Source organism: Hyposmocoma kahamanoa, unplaced genomic scaffold (genome assembly GCF_003589595.1).
Source record: "Hyposmocoma kahamanoa isolate Upper Pololo Valley unplaced genomic scaffold, ASM358959v1 119, whole genome shotgun sequence".
Lineage (NCBI taxonomy): Eukaryota > Metazoa > Arthropoda > Insecta > Lepidoptera > Cosmopterigidae > Hyposmocoma > Hyposmocoma kahamanoa.
In genome coordinates this window covers 465,017-485,269 of record NW_020653409.1, presented here as the reverse complement: position 1 = coordinate 485,269, position 20,253 = coordinate 465,017, and the positions used below count along the sequence as shown (strand labels likewise).

At 35.8% G+C, this 20,253-nt stretch overlaps 1 protein-coding gene across 4 annotated transcripts in view; it reads right to left on the bottom strand.

The window, feature by feature from the left end:
- The window catches only part of LOC113240019 (myosin heavy chain, non-muscle), a 124,959-nt gene that overhangs the window by 28,213 nt on the left and 76,493 nt on the right, over window positions 1-20,253 (bottom strand). For 2 of the 4 annotated variants that reach the window (XM_026477217.1, XM_026477219.1), the window contains exons 2-6: window positions 13,243-13,399; window positions 9,204-9,325; window positions 3,890-3,913; window positions 952-1,044; window positions 249-477 (exon numbers count right to left, since the gene is read on the bottom strand). In XM_026477217.1, the coding sequence (XP_026333002.1) occupies window positions 249-477; window positions 952-1,044; window positions 3,890-3,913; window positions 9,204-9,325; window positions 13,243-13,399 (625 nt within the window). Of the gene's footprint in view, window positions 1-248; window positions 478-951; window positions 1,045-3,889; window positions 3,914-9,203; window positions 9,326-11,021; window positions 11,230-13,242; window positions 13,400-20,253 lie in introns of those variants that run through there. The other 2 variants (XM_026477221.1, XM_026477218.1) reach the window with 2 other exon arrangements.

Below are 20,253 nucleotides of genomic sequence, written 5' to 3'. Positions count from 1 at the left end.
AAAAGTTAATACAATAAATACCCATTCATTTATGTCCATATTAATAAACAGCCCCTGAGGTGTTATTAAGTGCGTAACGGCCAAATGTCTCCTAGATCTCGAGATAGTTAAACCTCATATGATATTGAATAAACCTAAGTTAGTTAGCTTTGATCTTAGACGTTGCGTTCGATTCACGGCCGATAAACTTGGTCTGTGTGGTAACTAGATAGTGCCCCGGAGTAATATAATATGGATTTGAGACACACCTGGTACAGGCAAAGGTCCATTGATCAAAAAGTGATAGCTCTTAGGGTCTTCAAGAATATACTCCGCCTTCTGCTGGGGCGTGGCTCCGGCGAGCAGCTGGTAGAATATGTGGAACGTCCTCTCATCCTTCGCTTGTCGAATCGCTCTCGATTTTTCTAGTAAGTACGTTTCAATGTTCGCGCCCGCTATGAAACCGGACGCGTCGAAGTTTATTCTAATGAATTTACCCTGATGAAAAAATTAATGGCCTTAAATCCAAAGAACATCAATAAATAAATTTTTTGAACATTTAATTTTTTTGTTTATTTTTCACTAATTTTCATAGTGTTATTTGTTCCCCTTAACAACTATCGTCCCCTATTTCACTCCCTTTAAAATTTATTTTTGTGATTTACTTTCGCATTTATAATATTAGTTGGGATTGACAATTAAACTTGAATCTTGTTAAAAGGAGTTTCTATGTGCAATTTTCCGGTATTATTATAAGGTGATTACACTTGAAACAAAAGAAAGATAATCACAGGTGGTGTTGCGGCAGAACAACCGTTTAAAACCCAATAGGAACGATCTGCAACAACCACATAGAGAAATTCTTGAAGTCTGCTGACTCGGCGTCATGGAATGAGTCCGGTCAGATCGACGGAATTGTTCTGTGTGTTCGTTACGTCTTTGTATCAATAATAATAGAAGAAAGTTACTTACGAATCTGGAAGAGTTGTCGTTTTTAACTGTTTTAGCATTACCGAAGGCTTCTAATATGGGATTCGCTTGCAGTAACTGTTGTTCTAATTCGCCCTAAGGAAAAAACAAAATAACTGTTACTCAATTCAAAGTAGCACCATAACAAATAAAGAATACAAATCATGCGGAATTCCCATTTCTATTATTAGCTGTATGTTGCAAGCTATAAAACAATGACAAACAAATGTTAAAGTGACAACTTAACAGTGAATGTTCATTTCTTTATTGTGCATTTATAAACGTTATAAACAAAACATTCATTGTTAAATTGTCAAGTGATAAATAGCTTAAAGTGCAAACACAGGCGCTTGACAAACCTTCCGCATCTCAGTTATGTGTTTTAAAACTATACGGTTAAATGGACACACAGTTAAAACTAAAGTAATTATGATTACCTCGAATGTAGGTCCATTGCTCTAACAGGGTAGCGTGAAATGGAATGTTTATGTAACAAGTTAGTGTGTTAGCAATACTATTGTTCTGGTTACAATAATAATGAATCGGTGTAGAAAAAAAGAGTGCAATTTGAAAATTAACGAACAATTATATGTCATTGTACTTGGTTTTGTTTTGCCTGGTATTACCCTTGTTCTGAGGAATGAGACTCATAATAATTGCAGCGAAACTAACTTAAACTAATGCCGAGCAATGTAACTTTTCAGAAGGTTTATCATCTGTAGACACCAGTGTTTTTCCGCGGATTTTATCCACTTTTTTCATTAATTTATTAATTAAAAATCTTTTCAAATGTGACCATACATAGATTACCTATTAACCTTTCTGTCCCTAATTCTGATGTCGCGATAAGAAGTAAGCGTTTTATCCTAACAGTTCCCACGAGGGTGTTTCCTAGCGGTTATTATCGACTATACCATTTTTCAGGCCAAATTGCAAAACTGGAAATAATGCAGGGAAGCCGTAGTGTATGCTACAAATGGAAAAACAATATAAAGGGAGATAAGGTTTCCCAAAAATCGTTAAAATTGACTAGATTTTATGTTGCTACGCTTTGCATTAAAGTCACAATAATGAGTGTCAGTAATTAAAATTATTCAGCTACCCACTTCCAATATCCAATATTTGCCTAGAGCATATTATTATCTAATAATATAACTTTTTACTTAATTTTTATCTTTTTATTAAGGTTTTCCGGTATGTAAGGACATACGTTTTAAATTTGAAGGAAAACCGTTAAATAATGTAAATTACCTACTAGTAAGAGAGTTAACCGCCCGTATTAAGGGCTTTTGGTTAGACACTTAACTAACTAACATTAAGTGGGTAGCCATTTTTAATGAAAGAAAAATATTGCTGTCTTAAAAGTTGATTTCACTGACTGACTCACTCAAATCGTAAGTATACAGTAGAGCTCCTTGTGAAAGAGTTCATCCAGGGAAAATCCGCCGCCAAGCAGTATGTGAGAATTACTGCGTTTCGACTTTGAAAGGTTAGGGTGCAGCACATGGGACTTGTCAACTTAGTCTCAGGGTGACAGGCGCAGTGGCAGTGCCCCGAAGATTTTTGAGATTTATAGCACTGAGTGGCACTGCAACTGTTATGGATAGACGTGTCGCTTAGCATCAGGCGCATGACTTGTTCGTCCCGTCTCTTGATCATAAAAAATATTAATTTTTAAGAGCAAATTGTAATTGCTAATTATATTTAATTATAATGGGGTTTTAAGATGTTAAATAGTATTTAATTTTTGAATAAATCTTTTTATATACATTTAAACGTTTCTTTTTGACTTCTTTGTCAATGAGTAGAACTAAACATCACTATGCAATAAAAATGGCCACGTTTTTTTACCAAGTGACATTAGTAGCCGTTTTATTAATATCATTAGAGCAATTCAAGAGTGCATTAGACTTTTTCAAGAACTTCTGATAAAAGTTAAAATTGTCCTGATAAAAGTTAGAATGTCCATTTTCATTTCTCTATGGGTTATTCACGTATATTTGAAACCAAGTACAAAAACATTGACAATGAATGATATTCAGTACAACATATCCCACAAAATGATGTTGCGAGCTTTTTGTATTATAACATTGACTTCTGTAACTGACATCGCACACACATCATTCATAATGATTTAGCAAAGTAGCTTGCCTGTAAATGTTTATTTGATTAGCTGCTAAATGTAAACAAACATATGAAATGGTCTCATGGAGTGTATGATACATTTTTACAATAAATACTCAATCAGACCAATGTACAAGAATTAATTAGTAAAAACAACGTGGATGAGAAAAAGGATTAAATACATAACGTCCCTCTTGGTACCAACTGTCGTAACTTGTCGTAACTCGTAGTAACTGAGTAAGACGTACGATCTTACTCAGCAACGACTGCTGGCTGTGCCGCGAGGTAGTACTAATTTACTCAACAAGTTACTCTTTATTCGCACCATACACAAGCGAAATCGACTAGTTGATGTAGTAGACATTTTACTTGTTTCGAGGGTGAACCCGAAACGGTACACTTTTTGTAGTATGTACGTAATAATAATGTATTATTATAAAATGAAACGAACCACTAGTTAATTATTATTAATTATGATTTTTTTTTCTTTTTAATTGTTCTCTTTATGTTTCTCTTTTGCGGATTGGAATAAATGATTATTATATTTAAAATAAGTTAGCGACAGTCAGGTAAGAGAGAGGCTATAACACCGAACCAGAATTCATGCAAGTTTCATGCCATAAAAAGCTAAAAAAAACTCAAAAATGTCAAGTGTCATTTTTTGATGAAAAAATGATAAAATTTAATACAAAACATTCAATGAGGATAATGCACCACGAAATATTAATACAAGAAAGCTCAGGAGCATTTAAGCATAAAACAATATAAATACAATTGTTTTTCTTTTACTTGTTTTTGTTTATAATTTAGAACTTACTATAATCAACTGTGGTGTCGGCCCCTGTTGTAGTCGGAAGTCGGGTTGTCGAAAAGGAAAATAAAACATTATATATTACATAAAGGAGCTTCTACTACGCATGTTGCTAGAACTTTTCAGTTATTTGTTGAACTCGAGCAAATTACTGAACGTTCCTCATTAATTAGCGGGAAAAAATAAAGACAAATTACATTGAATACATAAATGTCCTCTTTTAAATAAATATTAATACTTCCTTGTTAATATTTACAGTAAATGTAATAAATCACATGACATGGTACATCTAGCAACATACGTGAATACAATGTGCTGTACACTTTCCACCTCCAACATGCTGTGCCAGTGCACATTTTTATTTTACACATTTGTTCTTCACTGTCCATTTCGTCGTCCAATATTTAGAGTTACCATTATAATAAATGTAATTCTACTGTACATTAATTTTGGAAAAATTAAACATACCTTAAAAGGCCTGAAAATTTCTTCATCTTACAGTATTTGTTCAAGCAGAAAATGAATGAAAATACTTCAAAATTAACAGCGAAAAACAAAAACTAGCATTTAGAAATACAACGAGGTAGAAAGCATAATATAATGAGACAAGAATGCTAACTTCACACAACACGTAGTAAGCGTGGCTTCTGTGTGCGAGTCCGTAGCTTCCATTCGCATATTCTCGCGATGCATTCGCGTTGCAAAGGGCTGGTTGTCCCACGCGCGTTTCATTTAATACCATCTGTGTTTTGTGGAAAAGGCGCAAGCGCCATTTAGTAGTAGTTATTAAGTTTAAGTTCAAAAACTGAATTTTGAAACAGTACGTAAATATTTTAAAACGTTCTACAAAACACCGACGGTATATACAAGCCGCGCTGCTACATTGTATAAAGTTACCATACTTGTCTTGTTATACTATGTAAGTCTGATCAAACTGAAATCGAGCCTACGACATGATGGTGCATTTACATTGCCGCGGAATGTAATTGGCAGCAATTTTTTATGACGAAATTGTACATAGCATAACTTTACGTTACTTATGTAACGTATAAACTAGACACGTGACAGTGGCTGCCGGAATTCCCGAGACTGCGCGAGAATTCTCCGAACGACGCGCGTCCTGGGCCCAAGTCTGCTAGTTTTTAATCATCTCAGTTATATGTCGATAGAAAGGCAATGACAGGATTTGGTACGTTTGGTATTCTGGTAAAAGTTAAGAGTAGCGATGTAGTAGATGGCTAGTCACTTGTCAGTGACTAACCATTGAGTTACTATTCAATTGCCATGGCATTTTTTTGCCATTCTGCTCTTCAATGGCGTGTCGTAAGCACATAGTAGGCGTAATGCACTAATATTATATAATTTTTAATTTGAAGACTAAATTGCTGTAGTTTTAGTAAGGAAACATCGATCGTTGGTGATTGAATGAATTAATGCCATCAGTGCCATTGCACTGACACTCCATTGACATTCAACTGCCATTGCAACTAGATTTTAGCAGACTAGCAAATGGCACCCCTCATGGAAGAATGGAACATGTGGTATTACGGCAAACATGTTCATTGCTCCATTAGACACAGAAATTGGAGAGGATGTGGGTTATATTTTTCCGCATCTAAAAAAATAGCAGAATTGGGCCCCCGTTTTTAGGCTACATAGCCTACTAACAGGGGAAAACTAGATAGCCTGTTTTCAACTTCATAATGTTATATTCGCTTCCATTAACTTCCTGCGACGATACATACATGGCCAACGAACTCTACGGATCATGTACACTGTTTATCCAGGTGTCTTGCTATGGGGAATATTGTCAACTCAAATGAAAAATATGCACAACAAAACTATCAAGCATATATGTTCGCCGACAAAATAAATAAGTAAACGTTGGATTATCAGCTGTATATTACAATCAGACCTTATCGAGTGTGTGGAATGAGGGCGATAGGTAGTTTTCAACATGAAACTGTCTAGCGTGGATCGAGTACGGTGGACAGTAGCACAGAGTGATAGCTGTTATATTTCTTACCCGCACGCGATAGTCGAACCAATACATAGACGAGCGCTAACATAAAGAAAACAAATCAACATAAAAACAAAACTATCATAACAAACAGTAAATACAGTTGCTTTAATTTGGTACGAGGATCACCTTAAGGCCGTTTCGTAGCAGTGCAGTATCGGTACGCTCGGTATACGCAGTACCGAAAGCTTACCGAGCGTCTATATTTCAATGTGCGCTTCCTGACCGGCGCGGTTTATCGTAAACCGTAACGATTCCTATATAGGTGCTCGATAAGCTTTCGGTACTGCGTACACCGAGCGTACCGATATCACACCGCTACAGCACCGACAAATTAGGAAACGGCCTGAAAGGTAAATGTACTCTCGGACACAATACGAGTCACATTGCATTTTTATTTTTAACCGACTTTAAAAAAGGAAGAGGTTGTCAATTCGACTATCTTTTTTTATGTTTATGTTACGCGATGACTCCGCAATTTTTGAACCAATTTCGATGAGACTTTTTTGTTGGAAAGGGGGATACCTCAGTAGTGGGTTCATTCAAATTTGAAGAAAATATTCCACCTCTAAAGGTGGCAAATTAGCGGGATGAATCCGGTTGATTAGATTACACCCACTTTTTAACCGACTTCAAAAAAAGGTGGAGGTTCTCAATTCGACTTTAAGTTATTTTTTTGTATGTATGTTACGCGATAAGTATACGGCATTTGTGAACCGATTTTCATGATTCTTTTTTGTTGGAAAGAGAGTACCTCAATAGTGGTTCTATTTAAATTTGAAAAAAAAAAAAATTTCCCTTCAATAAAACCTAATATAGATGTAATACCACAAACTTTAGAAGTCGGTTTTTTAATAAAAAAAAAAGTGAAATTATTAAAAGGCTAGAATACAAAAGTATAACTTTTCCCCGGCTTTATAAACAAAAATTTTCAACAAAGACATACGGAAATGACGTTTAGTTACACCAGCTTTAAAATTGCATGAATAGTATTTGATCAATGAAACATTTATTTTAACCTCAGGGCATTTAATACTGAAAATACAAGGTGGCACGAATTACGTGTCCGCGAGTACACATACGTACCACAACCCTCGTCTCTCCCTAGGGTACTTAAAGATTACCGACATTCACCCGTAACACTCGTGATAGACTTCTTTCACTAGTCATACTTTTCATACACACTTGTTTTGTACTTGGTACCTCTGTCGTAGTCAGAGACGTCCTCGATCTGGTTGAGATATGTACACCTCAGTGTACCTTCCGTCACGTTTCTCTACACTATATATAGTTCATTTGAAATAGGATGGGACTGTGACATTACAAAGTAGATAGAAAACGAAAGGAATAAAAATTAAATTAAATTACCTTAAGTATTAGATGCTTAAAACAGCGTATTTATCGACTATCGTGTATGCGGATAATTTTATTTTGTTTTTAGCTTTAAGCTTTAATATATAGTAAAATGAGGGTATGCACTGATTAATTAGTAAACGGGTGTGAAAATAAGATTCCTAAACACGTAGTATAGTATACGATATACATTTTTCACAGGGCCTTAATTTTGTTTGTAAAAAAAAAATTGTGAAAAAAAGCGAGTGTCCCTGTCGCTCGTTCAACCCGCGCAATAGAATTTGAATTCGAGCTGGGGTAGTGTCGACTGTTAAGCGGTAGTACGCGATTTAGATCTGAAAAATAGTGTCATTACCTAAGCATAATAATTAAATCCTTTTTTTGTTCATTGTTTGGTTCTTAAATTATAGCCTCTAAACCGATTCTCTTGTAATAAATTATCATGAAAAGATATTTAATCGACTTGTCTTCATTCGAATTTACATACTACATCTCTAAAAACTTCAAATTACTACACCAATACTACGTGAAAAACATTATAGCATTCATTCTTTTCATTCGACTAAAACCATCACACGTGATGTCCACACCACATCCTCGTTCTGTCTCTAAGACTTTTCCATATGTACTACACCACCTTATAAATACGAAAGAATCTAAATTTTAAAAACCTTTTAAATACAAATAACTCAAGCTCTTAGTAACAAAAATACGTATATTACGCTCCTAAATAACGAAAGCTACAGATTTATTGAATAATTTGCATACAAAGTAGGCGATACGCATCTACTTAATGGCATTCGCTCTTATAGTTTACGCAAAACGAGTGATTAAAATATTCAATAAACTTTTAAGCATCTATAATGGGATAACTATGAAAAATGTGTTTAATACCAAAGATATTTTATAAGGCAAATCGGGTTTTGAAAAATAACTCTAATTAAACAACCTCTAGCTAATAGATTGGCTTGACAACAATTTAGATTGTGACAAATAATTTTAAAAAATACTGTAAAAAGTTTAGACTGAAATACGTTTGATTAGAATCCTGCGCAGATAAAAAAGAGAAACGCCACGTGCAAAAGAAAGCAACCTAAATATCTATAACTTAATATTCCAAAAGAAGTGAACTGTTTAAATTAACAAGACAAACAAATACTATAAAACAATACGCGGCGGCAAAGCTATCAAGGAGTTGATAACACAAGAATCTACGGAATGTCACGATCCTGGATATAACTATCGAACTACAGAAACACAATACAAACGACATTGTTCCTTGTTGCTCTGAAGCTAACGGCTGATTTATATTGAACCAATATTTAGATACAACGTCACTGCATTTGAGTATTGCATTTGCAATGGTTGAAGATCTATTTAAATATAGACGTTGTAAACTCAACGTAGGAATCTACAAGTCAGGATATACCACAGCCAGCTACTAGATCTATTATAATCAATTTAAAGAATAGATCATTTTTAAATCTACAGAATGAAAAAATTGCTTTTTTTCTAGTCATTCCTTAAGAAAGGGATAATGTTTTACATTCATCAAAGTTCAGCAATACGAAAACGAGTGACGATAGGTAAACAAATATTAGCAATTATTTTTCTAGTAAAGAAGCACAGTTAACGTGCGATAGAAACACGTTGAAACTTGTGCCGTCACTAAACGAAAAAGTCAACTTTTGGGAAATGGCCCTTAAAGTTTCTGTCCATAAGTTTAAATTTGAAAAGGCGAGAATTTCGTATTGTGGCGGAACAGTTTGCTACATTAAAATTTATCTACAAGTATCTTTTTACCATGATAGTATACCATTGGGGAAATAGATTGCAGAAAGAATTGTTGTTAACATCAAATTCGATTTGAAACAAAATTCCAGTAACTTCGTCATCATGTTGAATTTGAAATTTAACAAAATATGACCATTATCATATCACACTTACCGCTCCAGATCCTTTGGGTTTGGAAGCGGCGACGTAGGCTAGGTACTGTATCACCTTCTTTGTGTTCTCTGTCTTTCCGGCACCTGATTCGCCAGTACATAGGATAGACTGGTCTTCTCGATCTGAAAACATCATCATCATCATTATAAGACTACATACGTATGATGGCTGGGCATGTAGATGTAGTCTTAAGTTTACTAGGCTAAGTAGATTGAGTTTCCCCTTTATTCGGGTTTATACAATGAAAATCTTTTAAAGCACGTTTCGGAATCCCAAAATGTTCTTTAGAACTGTTCTTTAGTTCTCAGGAAAGCAATTTGTTTTCACTAGTGGTGTGAATTTCGATTACGCGACCTGGATCATATTATGATATCAAACTGTCACATGTCTAATCATTATAATAATCGTCTACCTTACCATTAATATCCTTATTATTAAAATTTATGTTTATAGATTCGATATTTAAGTACAAGACCAACTATTCCAATCCTTTGTCCTACAATTGTTTAGGAATTCATAATTTATGCGTCATGTCTCCACACAATAATATTTACATTGATAGATAAAGCATTCAGCTCGTCAGGGTAAACATTTCCTTATGCAAAGAGGGACGGTAGTGCCATTTCCTACGTTTCATATTTCTTTGTTTACTATTCTCTTTGTGGTGTACAACAAGGGCGCATCCTATGTCTCTAGTTGCTTGAACACCTATAGCTTACACTGTTTCGGTAGATGATGTAACCGCAACATAGAAGTGATACACTGATGTAATAAGATATAACCGCGACAAACAATACGTCTTTAACATCTTAAAAACAGTATTTTCTGCACGTTTATGGGAGTACTAGTAAAAATTCATCCGGAAATTATGTAAATATTACTGCTTAAGAATCCCACTAGGCTGCGCGACTGGGTTAGGCATTTTGAAGTTACATGTTTTCTTAAATAATTAAGGCAGATGTGTTGCGGTATATCTTTAATATAAGCATTTTTTTTGCATTTTACATTTCCTGCATGGTGTTTAAAAATTAATAAATAAATCCAGAGACTTGAAAATTATGCATAAAATTGGCCAAATTGGGTGGTTAAAGGGTGGGGTAAAAGTTACACCAGGGTTTGGAAGAGCAAATAAAAAACTACAGAACCTTTAATGATCTTTTGAACATACGTCGGTTGATTTTTAATCATGTTTTCGGTCTCCGTTTTTAAAAACGTCGCTCTACACTGTAGAAGACCTCAAGGCTCGAATTACTGAGATATGCCAAAAAGTGGCCGAAAACTTTATAAATCTATTACATTTGTGTATTGCAGCTGAAGGCCGCCATCTGCTGAGATCGTATTGAAAACTTGAGGGGGAAAAAATTATATAATGTCCAAATTGAATAAAAACGAATCGAAACCTGAAATTTTGTACTTTTTTATTAGCTCCTTTTTACCCCACGTTTACCCCACCCTGAACCTGCTTTGGTGGACCATATTTGAGCCCTTGCAAAGTAAGAAAAACACGACCCACTTATTAGTTTCCATACTTTACTGCCTCTGTGGCCGAACGGTTACCATGCCGGATACCATGGACGCAGAGGGCCCAGGTTCGATTCCCGAGCCGGGAGATGTGTTTATATGTCCCACATTTATTTCTCTCGTGAGTTGAGGTTGTCTATGTGTGTATCCATGGCATCCGCGACACAGGGTTTCCCCAGTGCAGGGCTGTGTTGAGTGTGTGCGTTATTACTATTATTATAAGCTATTGTACCAAGTAGTATTAAATCCTGTTTGTATGGTACTCGCACGTTTCCCAAACCGTCAGATAAAATGTACCTGTTTCGACTTCTGTATTGGCACTGGTATTAATCACCAACAGGTTAAACATCAACAAATGATTGAAGACGTACTTTTCATTGTTTACGTTCTTTGTGGCGCAACGAAAGGGCGTTTCCTGTACCGGACTGGCAACTCATTAGTCCAAGTTTCTAGTTTTCACATAACAATTAAGGTTACTAAAGAATAAATGGATGGCTCGTTTTATTATTATTTCCTTTATGGCGGTCACTAGGCTTGTGTCCGAGTCACTTTTATAGTTTTATAATATTATATTATTATTATTTCCTTTACCAATTAAAATTTTTTTTAAATAACGAAACCACAACTTGACATTTGAATCTATTTCCTGCAATCTATCTTTTAGTTAGTTGACCCGTTTTCTGAAACCAATAAAACTGAAGGTTCTTTCGACGACATAAGTCAGTATGAAAGATAAACAAACAGTAACCAAAGCAACTCATCAAACCATAGATTATCTATCACAGGCAATTATGAAATAGATTGCACGCTGCATATTAAACTCAAATAAACTATACCCATAAAATTACGTAAGGCGCAAAAAATATTCGTTATATGTATATAGATAAAGATTCATTGTCATTGTGTAGTTCAAGAGCGTCAAGAATTTACACCTTTATCTCTAGATGAGATATCACGGAAAGTTTGTAGTTGCAGGTTTCTTACGACGCTACTTGTTTTTGTTATTTAGTCATTGACTTGCAATTATATGGACGTCGGGTCCGCGCTAAAGTGTCCGAACTTATAGGGCGTTAAAATCGTATACAGAGCGCCATTCACGCTTTAGTCTTCGTTTGTTCGACTGACAGCGAAGCAAGCAAAATTAGACAGTACTGCGATGACATTACAATTTAAATTCAACGTTTTAGCTTTTTCATATTCCTTTACATGTCACTACGTTTAAATAGGTTGACTTGGGACATTTTTTTCGTGGTTTTTGTATTAGGCCCGTCGTCCATTTGTTTGTAAGTCAATGTATTTAGTGATTAAAGTCATTCTTATAAGATTTTTGCTAACACCGGCAAAAATATATTATATTTTTTAAATTTCACTTATATATTCTCTTTAAAAAGAGACTAATAATATAGAATCATGAATTCCAAATAACGCAATCTGTTTAAAGTCTCCCGCAGGGTACCGTTCCAGGCCCACAACCGTTCAAAATTTTAATCTTCTAAAATTAATTGACACTATTAGTTTGGGATGGAAAGAATCGATGACTCGCCTGGCTTGTTAAGAGTACATAGCTGGTAGATAAGAGACGGGTTTCAAAACGAACATTTGTCTAATTGTTCACTAATGGGCGAGCGACAAGATACGGGAATTCCTTGAGACGGTCACGTTTGTTTTGTGATAGTTTATAGCTTCGCTCCACCTATATCCATTATATGTGTAATGGAGTACATATGTATTTCTTAAGCACTTAAATAAGAATCACCTACTAAATTTCATAATATTGAAACAGCTAAACGCCCTTTTGAATTGTTAAAATTATTTTCAAACGTACCGCTGTTTTGCTGATCACATATGTAAGTTAGCAATGGTTCGTAGTTTAACTGACTGACACTGACGAATGTAGAATAATATAAAGACCAAAGATTCATAAATATTGTTGCTGGAATAAAGAACGAAAAAGAAAATACAATACCGGAATCTGCCTCACGCGCCAATAGGTATATGTGTGATGTATAACGATCAGAATTTATACAAAATTGCATCTTTTCTAGATCTTCTTCTTGTCCTATTATGACTCGACGGTAGAAATTTGAAATGTCGTAAGGGACATTTTCCCGGACGACAACATGTCCCTTACGTCAAAATGTCACTTACGACATTTTAAAATTCGATACATCACAAAATTATTATATCGATAGTCGAAATTTCAAATGTCAAGAGACATTTTGTTAAAGGGACGTTTTGTCGTAAGGGAAATGTCTTATACGACATTTCAAATATTCGTATTCAACAATATGTTGCTACCTGGATTGCGTTATTTGTCCCGGCAGATAAAAGCAGTTCTAACGGAAACTAAAACTAACATTAGCAGAATGGGAAACATTTCCCGATACTTAAATTTCTCTTTTGGCGGTAGCCGTTGCTGAAGCTGTAAGCTGAAGTTGTAATACTTTGCCCAATGTAAAGTGTTCTCAGATAACGTTCGAATATAACACCAAAGAATGAAAATAACATCACAACGCACCTTGCAACATAGAACGGTAAGCTGTGTCTGTAATGGCGAAGACGTGAGGTGGTACTTCATGCCGCTTGATGCCTTTATACCTCTCCATGATCTTTTCCGTATAAATCGGCAATTTCTTGTAAGGATTCACCACCACGCAGAAGAGACCGGAGTATGTCTGAAACAAAAAAAAAACATAAGTAAACGGCAATTAGAACTCCTGGTGTTATAGCGCAAACACCAGAAAATGAGGTCAGGGGAAGGGTAAACAATATCCAATGATACACATGACGGTATTGTATGGAACGAAAATATTAAATGGAAGAGGCCACGAGGCTACCCAAAGCTAGATAAACATGATGGTGGACGTAACTCATAGAAACATTTCGGTACTTTAAATCAATTTGCAAGTACCTTAGTATTCGTAAACAATAATAATAATAAAATAAAAATCTTTTATTCTCAGACACCACAGTAAGTAAATCCATAGTTTGTTAGAAGTGGTAGCGATATAAATACATTAAATCTTCAAATCTCAAAAGCTCAAAAATCAAAATGTCAAAACTAAATATTCTTTATAATACATAAATGAAATCAACTGAATTTAAAGATTAATAATATTGTATAATAATTAAAATTACATAACAACAGAATTAACATTACATTAATTACAATAACAATTGTAAAAAGATATAAAACGTAATTAGGCACCCTACATTTACTTATTATTTTTACTTATATTTTGATTTTTTTATTATAGCTATGATGGGGGGTATCATATCGTCCCGCTATCACTTTCAGAACGGAATTGGATCTAACCCGTAGACTGCAGAGCAATGAGGCAATTTTCTTTCAGACAATGGCATTAAAATCATCTGTATTTGGTATTGATGTTGAACTATTGATAAACACTTCACCAAAATGACACGGGGACTGATTAGATACAAAATAAAAACAGCAAATGTAACAAATCAAAATGTATGTTTGCGAAAAAAACGAACTAAATAGGTAAAAACAATATGAAATAGAGAATGCATTGCCTTGAGCTCCAAATCAGATTATTTTCTTGTACTTCGTTTCTTGTAATCCTACAGTCTAGATGCTAAATCTTTGCTATGCTAAATAACTGCCTCCGTGGCCGAACGGTTACCATACCGGACTGCCACGCAGAGGTCCCCGGGTTCGATTCCCGGGCCGGGAGAAATATTTGTATGGCCTACATTTGTTTCTCTCGTCAATTTGGGTGTAATTTGTGGTTGTCTATGTGTGTGTCCATGGCACCCGCGACACAGGGTTTCCCTAGTGCGGGGCTATGTTGAGTGTGTGCGTTATTATTATTATTATTATTATTATTATTATTATTATTATTATTATTATTATTATTATTATTATTATTATTATTATTATTATTATTAAATGACGAATACACTGCAGGTGATTTATTATTTACTTTGTTCGTGCAGTATCTAATTGGTGAAGTTGTTATTTATATTACTTCTTATTGATTTTGCTTTCAATGATGTAGAACTTTCTTAATAATTAAATTTTAATCCATTTTAATTCTTACGTGGAGTTATAAAAGTGGCCAATGTAATGTGTTCGAGATATCCGCCTCAAGAAAATGATGAAATATACTCATCAACCATCAAATCAGTCAACCGTGACCATGGGACCTATAAAGGGCCCGAAACGTCGGTTTGTTTGAAAAAACAAATATACGCGATTTAAATCCGGAAAAATAGTTTCATTTCCTATATACTCATTAAAACAACGTTTCCTAACAAACTGCCTACGACCACTAACTACGAAATAGAGGAAGCGTTACCTATCTTAAAAAAAAATATGCTGAAGGCCGAGTACATAAACGTAGATTCCTACCAGCTCTCTTCCTCGCGAGGCATGGACACCCCTTACATACAGTTAGGTGTTAGCATCCCCAGTATCCTATGAACAAGCAAGTGGTGGCGCACGCTGGCTGGAGCGATTACACCTGCCGTAGTCGTCTCAAAACTCGCGTCAGCTGGTTTGAGGGGACCGTTCGAGGCGTCGGCCTCTTTGGGCGGGGTCAATCGCCACTCGTGGAGACGGACGGGTCTTGGGGTTGGCTATAACCCTTGGGTGTCGCAACAGGGTGAGCTGCTTCAGATGGCAGTCCCTGCCGGTGGTGGCAGGTTTCTCAACCATCTTCAGCAGCTGGTGTCTAGTCCGGTGGGGCTTCCTCGGGCCCAAGTAGGTCCCTTGGAAGCAGTTTCTCGTCAGGGTGTTGGGCTCGGTGTGGTGACAGTCCCTGTATATGGCTATACAGGGATTGTCCGGCGGGCCGGAACATGGTCTTGGCCAGGCGATCGACGAAGCTGTCGAGGCTCTCCATGCTCAAATCCCGTTCGATGACGTCATTTCTCACATATCGCGGGGCATCTGTGATGCACCGCAAGGTCAGCGACTGTTGAGCTATGAGTCGCTGCCTGTTGCACTCTTCTACCAGCGCGTACCATGCTGGGGCTGCATATGTTAGGCGGGATCTGATGTACGTCTTATACACTCCGAGTTTCACTCGTAGTGGGAGTCGGGAGCGATTACACCATTTTAGACGGAAGGGCTTAAAGAAACGCGGAATCGGTTTGAGACTGTCAGAAAAAAATTAACGCATGTAGTATTATGAATTTCCTAGTGCATTCTAAATAGAAAACTTTATTTTTAAACGTTTCTTGCGATTAGACGTTCTTGCTAGGGTTGGTACAACAACCATTTACCACAAGAACAATATTTTTTTCTCTTTCCTTTTCCCTACTTTACATATTTTATTATTGTCCATAGACTTATAAATATTGATCAGATTTTCTACAGGCCTAATGGCCTAAATACTGGGTATCCTAATTTAGACTCCAAGCCTCTAGAAATTATTCTGTATTATGTCACCTTAAATTGTTGCATATGTGTGGAGGAAATAAAGGATTACGACTAAAGCACATGTCTAATTTACTTATTTGTACTTAAATTGTTGCGGCGTCTTTTTCAAATCTAATACATCAACATTGAACAATAAACTTTTAATCAAAAAATCATCAATCATCGAAATCGGTTGACAAATTCCGGAGTAATCGTGTACCATACACACGCAAAAAAAAATTAAGAACCTCCTTCTTTTATCTGAAGTCGGTTAAAAATTTAGTATTTATTTATTTATGTACTGAGCACCGACCGACCGACCCCAGATACAATATACATCTTTTAAAATGAGAAGCAAAGACCATTTACTTAAATTACCAGGAAGTGTTGCTGGATTTAGAAATTCAGTCGTTACATTCCTAATCGGTGCGAGTCGCGCCATGGAATGACCCATAATTTGTTTATTTGGACAAGGAGCTCCGGCGACAATACAGCCGCTTGGTGGGAATTAGATACGCCGTCGTTAACAACTGGACGGAACGTTGGATAGGTTGATAGATTAATAAGATGGAATTTATTGAGCTCCTGTCAGTGTGGTGATGGGAGAAGACCGTCATTTTAAGTAGTGGACGTATTTTATAACACGTGAATTTAACTAAAATTAACACTTCGAAGATAATTTTAATCGAGTTCTTAGAGCTGTTGGTAGGAAATGAAACTTTTTCTTCGGAAATCTAATGTTTCGGTCTCTTTACTGATTCCATGGGCACGGATGAATGGGATGGTATATATAATAAAAAAATAACCTTTATGTTTATTATTAATGCAAACCACCTAGTTCTGAACTACAAGTTATATAAATTAAATTTAATTTTCCTTTCCAAGGCGAGGCGATACTTCACATCGGGACAGATGCCTCAACTGCACCAAGCACAAGTCGGGTCATGTATGGAGTACTGCTAGCACCTATGGGATGGTTCTGCTAAATACCAACTGGCCACACTGGATTCACTAAAAAAGCATGACAAGGGGCGTATAAGCGCCTTGAAGACCGTCGTAAAACCGCCGTACGATAGAATTGCATGATTTAATCCCGCCTTCCCCATTCCATCATCGTGGGACTAGACGTAGACTAGACGCACCACTATGTTGTGGATATTCCCAGGATTCATACGAAGCGTCTAGTTTCCACGTGTACATGCCCAACGGCTACAGAGTGGAATTCCCTGTTTGATCCCCGAACTCTATAACTTGGACCTTTTCAAGACGAGAATCGCGTCGCTTTCCATCGGGTGAGATGGAGGTCAAATGTGCACTTATTTACTTATAATAAATAAACAATAATAATAACAAAAGTGATTGATTCTAATTAAGTTACATTTATTCTATCAAAAAACAAATTTAAATTCACGCTACGGACATTTCAATTAATTTACCATTGCACATTTACACATTGGTAAAACTAACTAGAACAAGACTGGTTGGAAATGAAACTATTTTTCACTATTCAAATCCGGAAAAATAGTTTCATTTCCTATGTGTAACAATCGCGAAAACCTAACAACTCGATAAGACTCATTGGCTTCAATGACAATAATACTTAGATTTTGTAATATACATAATACACGCGAATGAAACCGAATACCCACAAAGAAACAATAACCACACACAAAGTTGTACACTGATACGACGTTGAATAGGAATCAAGAGGAAAAACTCTCTTACATTCAAAAGTCGACGAAATGACTAACAGTTTCCGGGGACGGGCTGTATGCAATGCGCAAGAGTGCGAATCGTACATCTCATCATATGTAGATAGTAAATCAACGGCTTGAATGAATTTGCGTCCATTGTTTTAAGCGGTGCAAGACTAACAAATGAAGGTGTGAACTTTATTTACGGTACTTTTAACTACTACAGAGAAAATTCGTTTTGAGTAGCAGTAGAGTTACGACGAAAACAAAATAAAAAAAATACAATAAAAAAACAACATTAAATAAGACAAATCTGACAAAAAACAAATTAGAACGACTACAAATTTTGTACTGTTATTTGTGCGGTTGTGGCGTACGCAAAAAAATAAGCATCAGCATAAGCCACAGCCATAACTGACTGTGGCGCTGGTTTTCAATGAGCCCTGAGCCGAAATGAGTGAGTGAGTCTTTGTTGTACTAACACTTTTTAGATATGGGTACTTCGTAGTAAGTTGTTCAGCACACCTCCCGGCCGCGTGCTTTCCTACCACAGAGTTATCACTGTTTAGAACGATCTTTAATTTTATATGATAAATTATTAAAAAAAGTTATTGTTTATGTTATTAGTAATACAGTCCTGTAAGAATGTCAGTATTTTACGAAAACCCGGTTTCATTCTATTTTCAGTTTTCAAATAGTGTTTTCTCCTTTTTTTTACATAATACTAAGTGACTGGACGAACATGTGCGCCTAGTGGTAACTGACGATAGCAGCTGCACTGCCACTCAGAGGTTTAAAGGACATAAAGCACAGCGCCATCTGTGAGAAATCTATGAAAACTTTTCTGCAAAATCTTCGTGTTAATAATTATCTTTATTATATCGTTATTATAATAGCAACCAACATTTCGGGCCCTTTCAGGTCACGGCACTTATTTGTTTAAAAGCAAATATATCGCACACTGAGAATGAACCATCATTCTCAGTGTGCAGTATAGCGTGCGACAATGCAAAATATTCGATTTTGAGTAACAAGCAATTATAGTTTCAAAATTGTGATAATTGCAATTTCTTACCTACAAGGATTTTTGAATACGTTTGTCAGCAACAATAAAAACATTGTAGGGTTTTAGAAGTATTACTCGTATATAAATGATCTAGAAATTTTCACCTACCACAATCATATAAAGGTATTTTTTGAGAATTTCATTTAGTGTCACTATTTCTCTCTTACTCCTTCTTTCAAGCTTTTCATGTAAATTAACATTTCTTATTATGAAATACCATCACAATGAATTCATTAAAATATATTCTTTAACTGCCTCCGTGGCCGAACGGATACCATGCCGGAATGCCTCTCAGAGGTCCCAGGTTCGATTCCCGGGCTGGGAGAAATATTTGTATGGCCTACATTTATTTCTCTCGTTAGTTTGGGTGCAATTGTGGTTGTCTATGTATGTGTCCATGGCACCCCTGACACAGGGTTTCCCTAGTGCGGGGCTATGTTGAGTGTGTGCGTTACTATTATTGTTATTATTAAAAGTTATGTCACGAGATTTTATTTTAAACTTCGAAAATAAAAGGATAACTATAGTGAACGTTTTCCATATATCTGGCTCAGAAAATCTGTACTATATAGTCCAAATGCAAAACGACACTATCAAAAAAATGACGATATCCCTCACGGAGTTACTAGTAAATTGTGTCATAATTCAGCGATCTTTGTCACTACAAAAAATAATATACTAACATAACGTCGTTATGTCATCTAGCGAGTTCTAGGTAGACAACGAATACGAGGGTATTTGCATTATAAAGCTCGTACTCCGAAATTAAAAATGGCGTCACAAATAAAAAAAAAATCAGTTTTTTTTGATAGTGACGCTGCCTGCTGTGTGTAATGTGCGATTATATACGCGACTTACAAACGAAAAATAGTTTCATTTCCAACATTCCAACAACCGCAAAATCCAAAGTGAATCGATAATTACATTAATCAATTATTAATCAGCAAGTGGCAAGATAAACCTAAACATGGCACAAGTCGTAAATAGAGAATTCAATGATAGAGGCGATAAATCTCGTACAATCAGCACATACCTAACCTAGAAACCAGGTCACGTATAGTGCAGAGTTATGTGCACAGCAACTTGGCCCGAGCCAATTAAATATAGCATTATTGATTCAAACTAATTGATCAAGTCGTTAAGATATTGACGTCTGGAGATATTTTCTGTTCAAACCTGATGAAACAAATTGTGGCTTTACATGGTAGAAATAAATATGTCAATATGTGGCGAAGTACAACACTAATTATTTTGTCACACTGTTGATATATCTATTGGTAAACCATGGACTTACAATTATATGGACGTCGGGTCCGCGCTAAAAAGTGTCCGAACTTATAGGGCGTTAAAATCGTGTACAGATTCACGCTTTAGTCTTCGTTT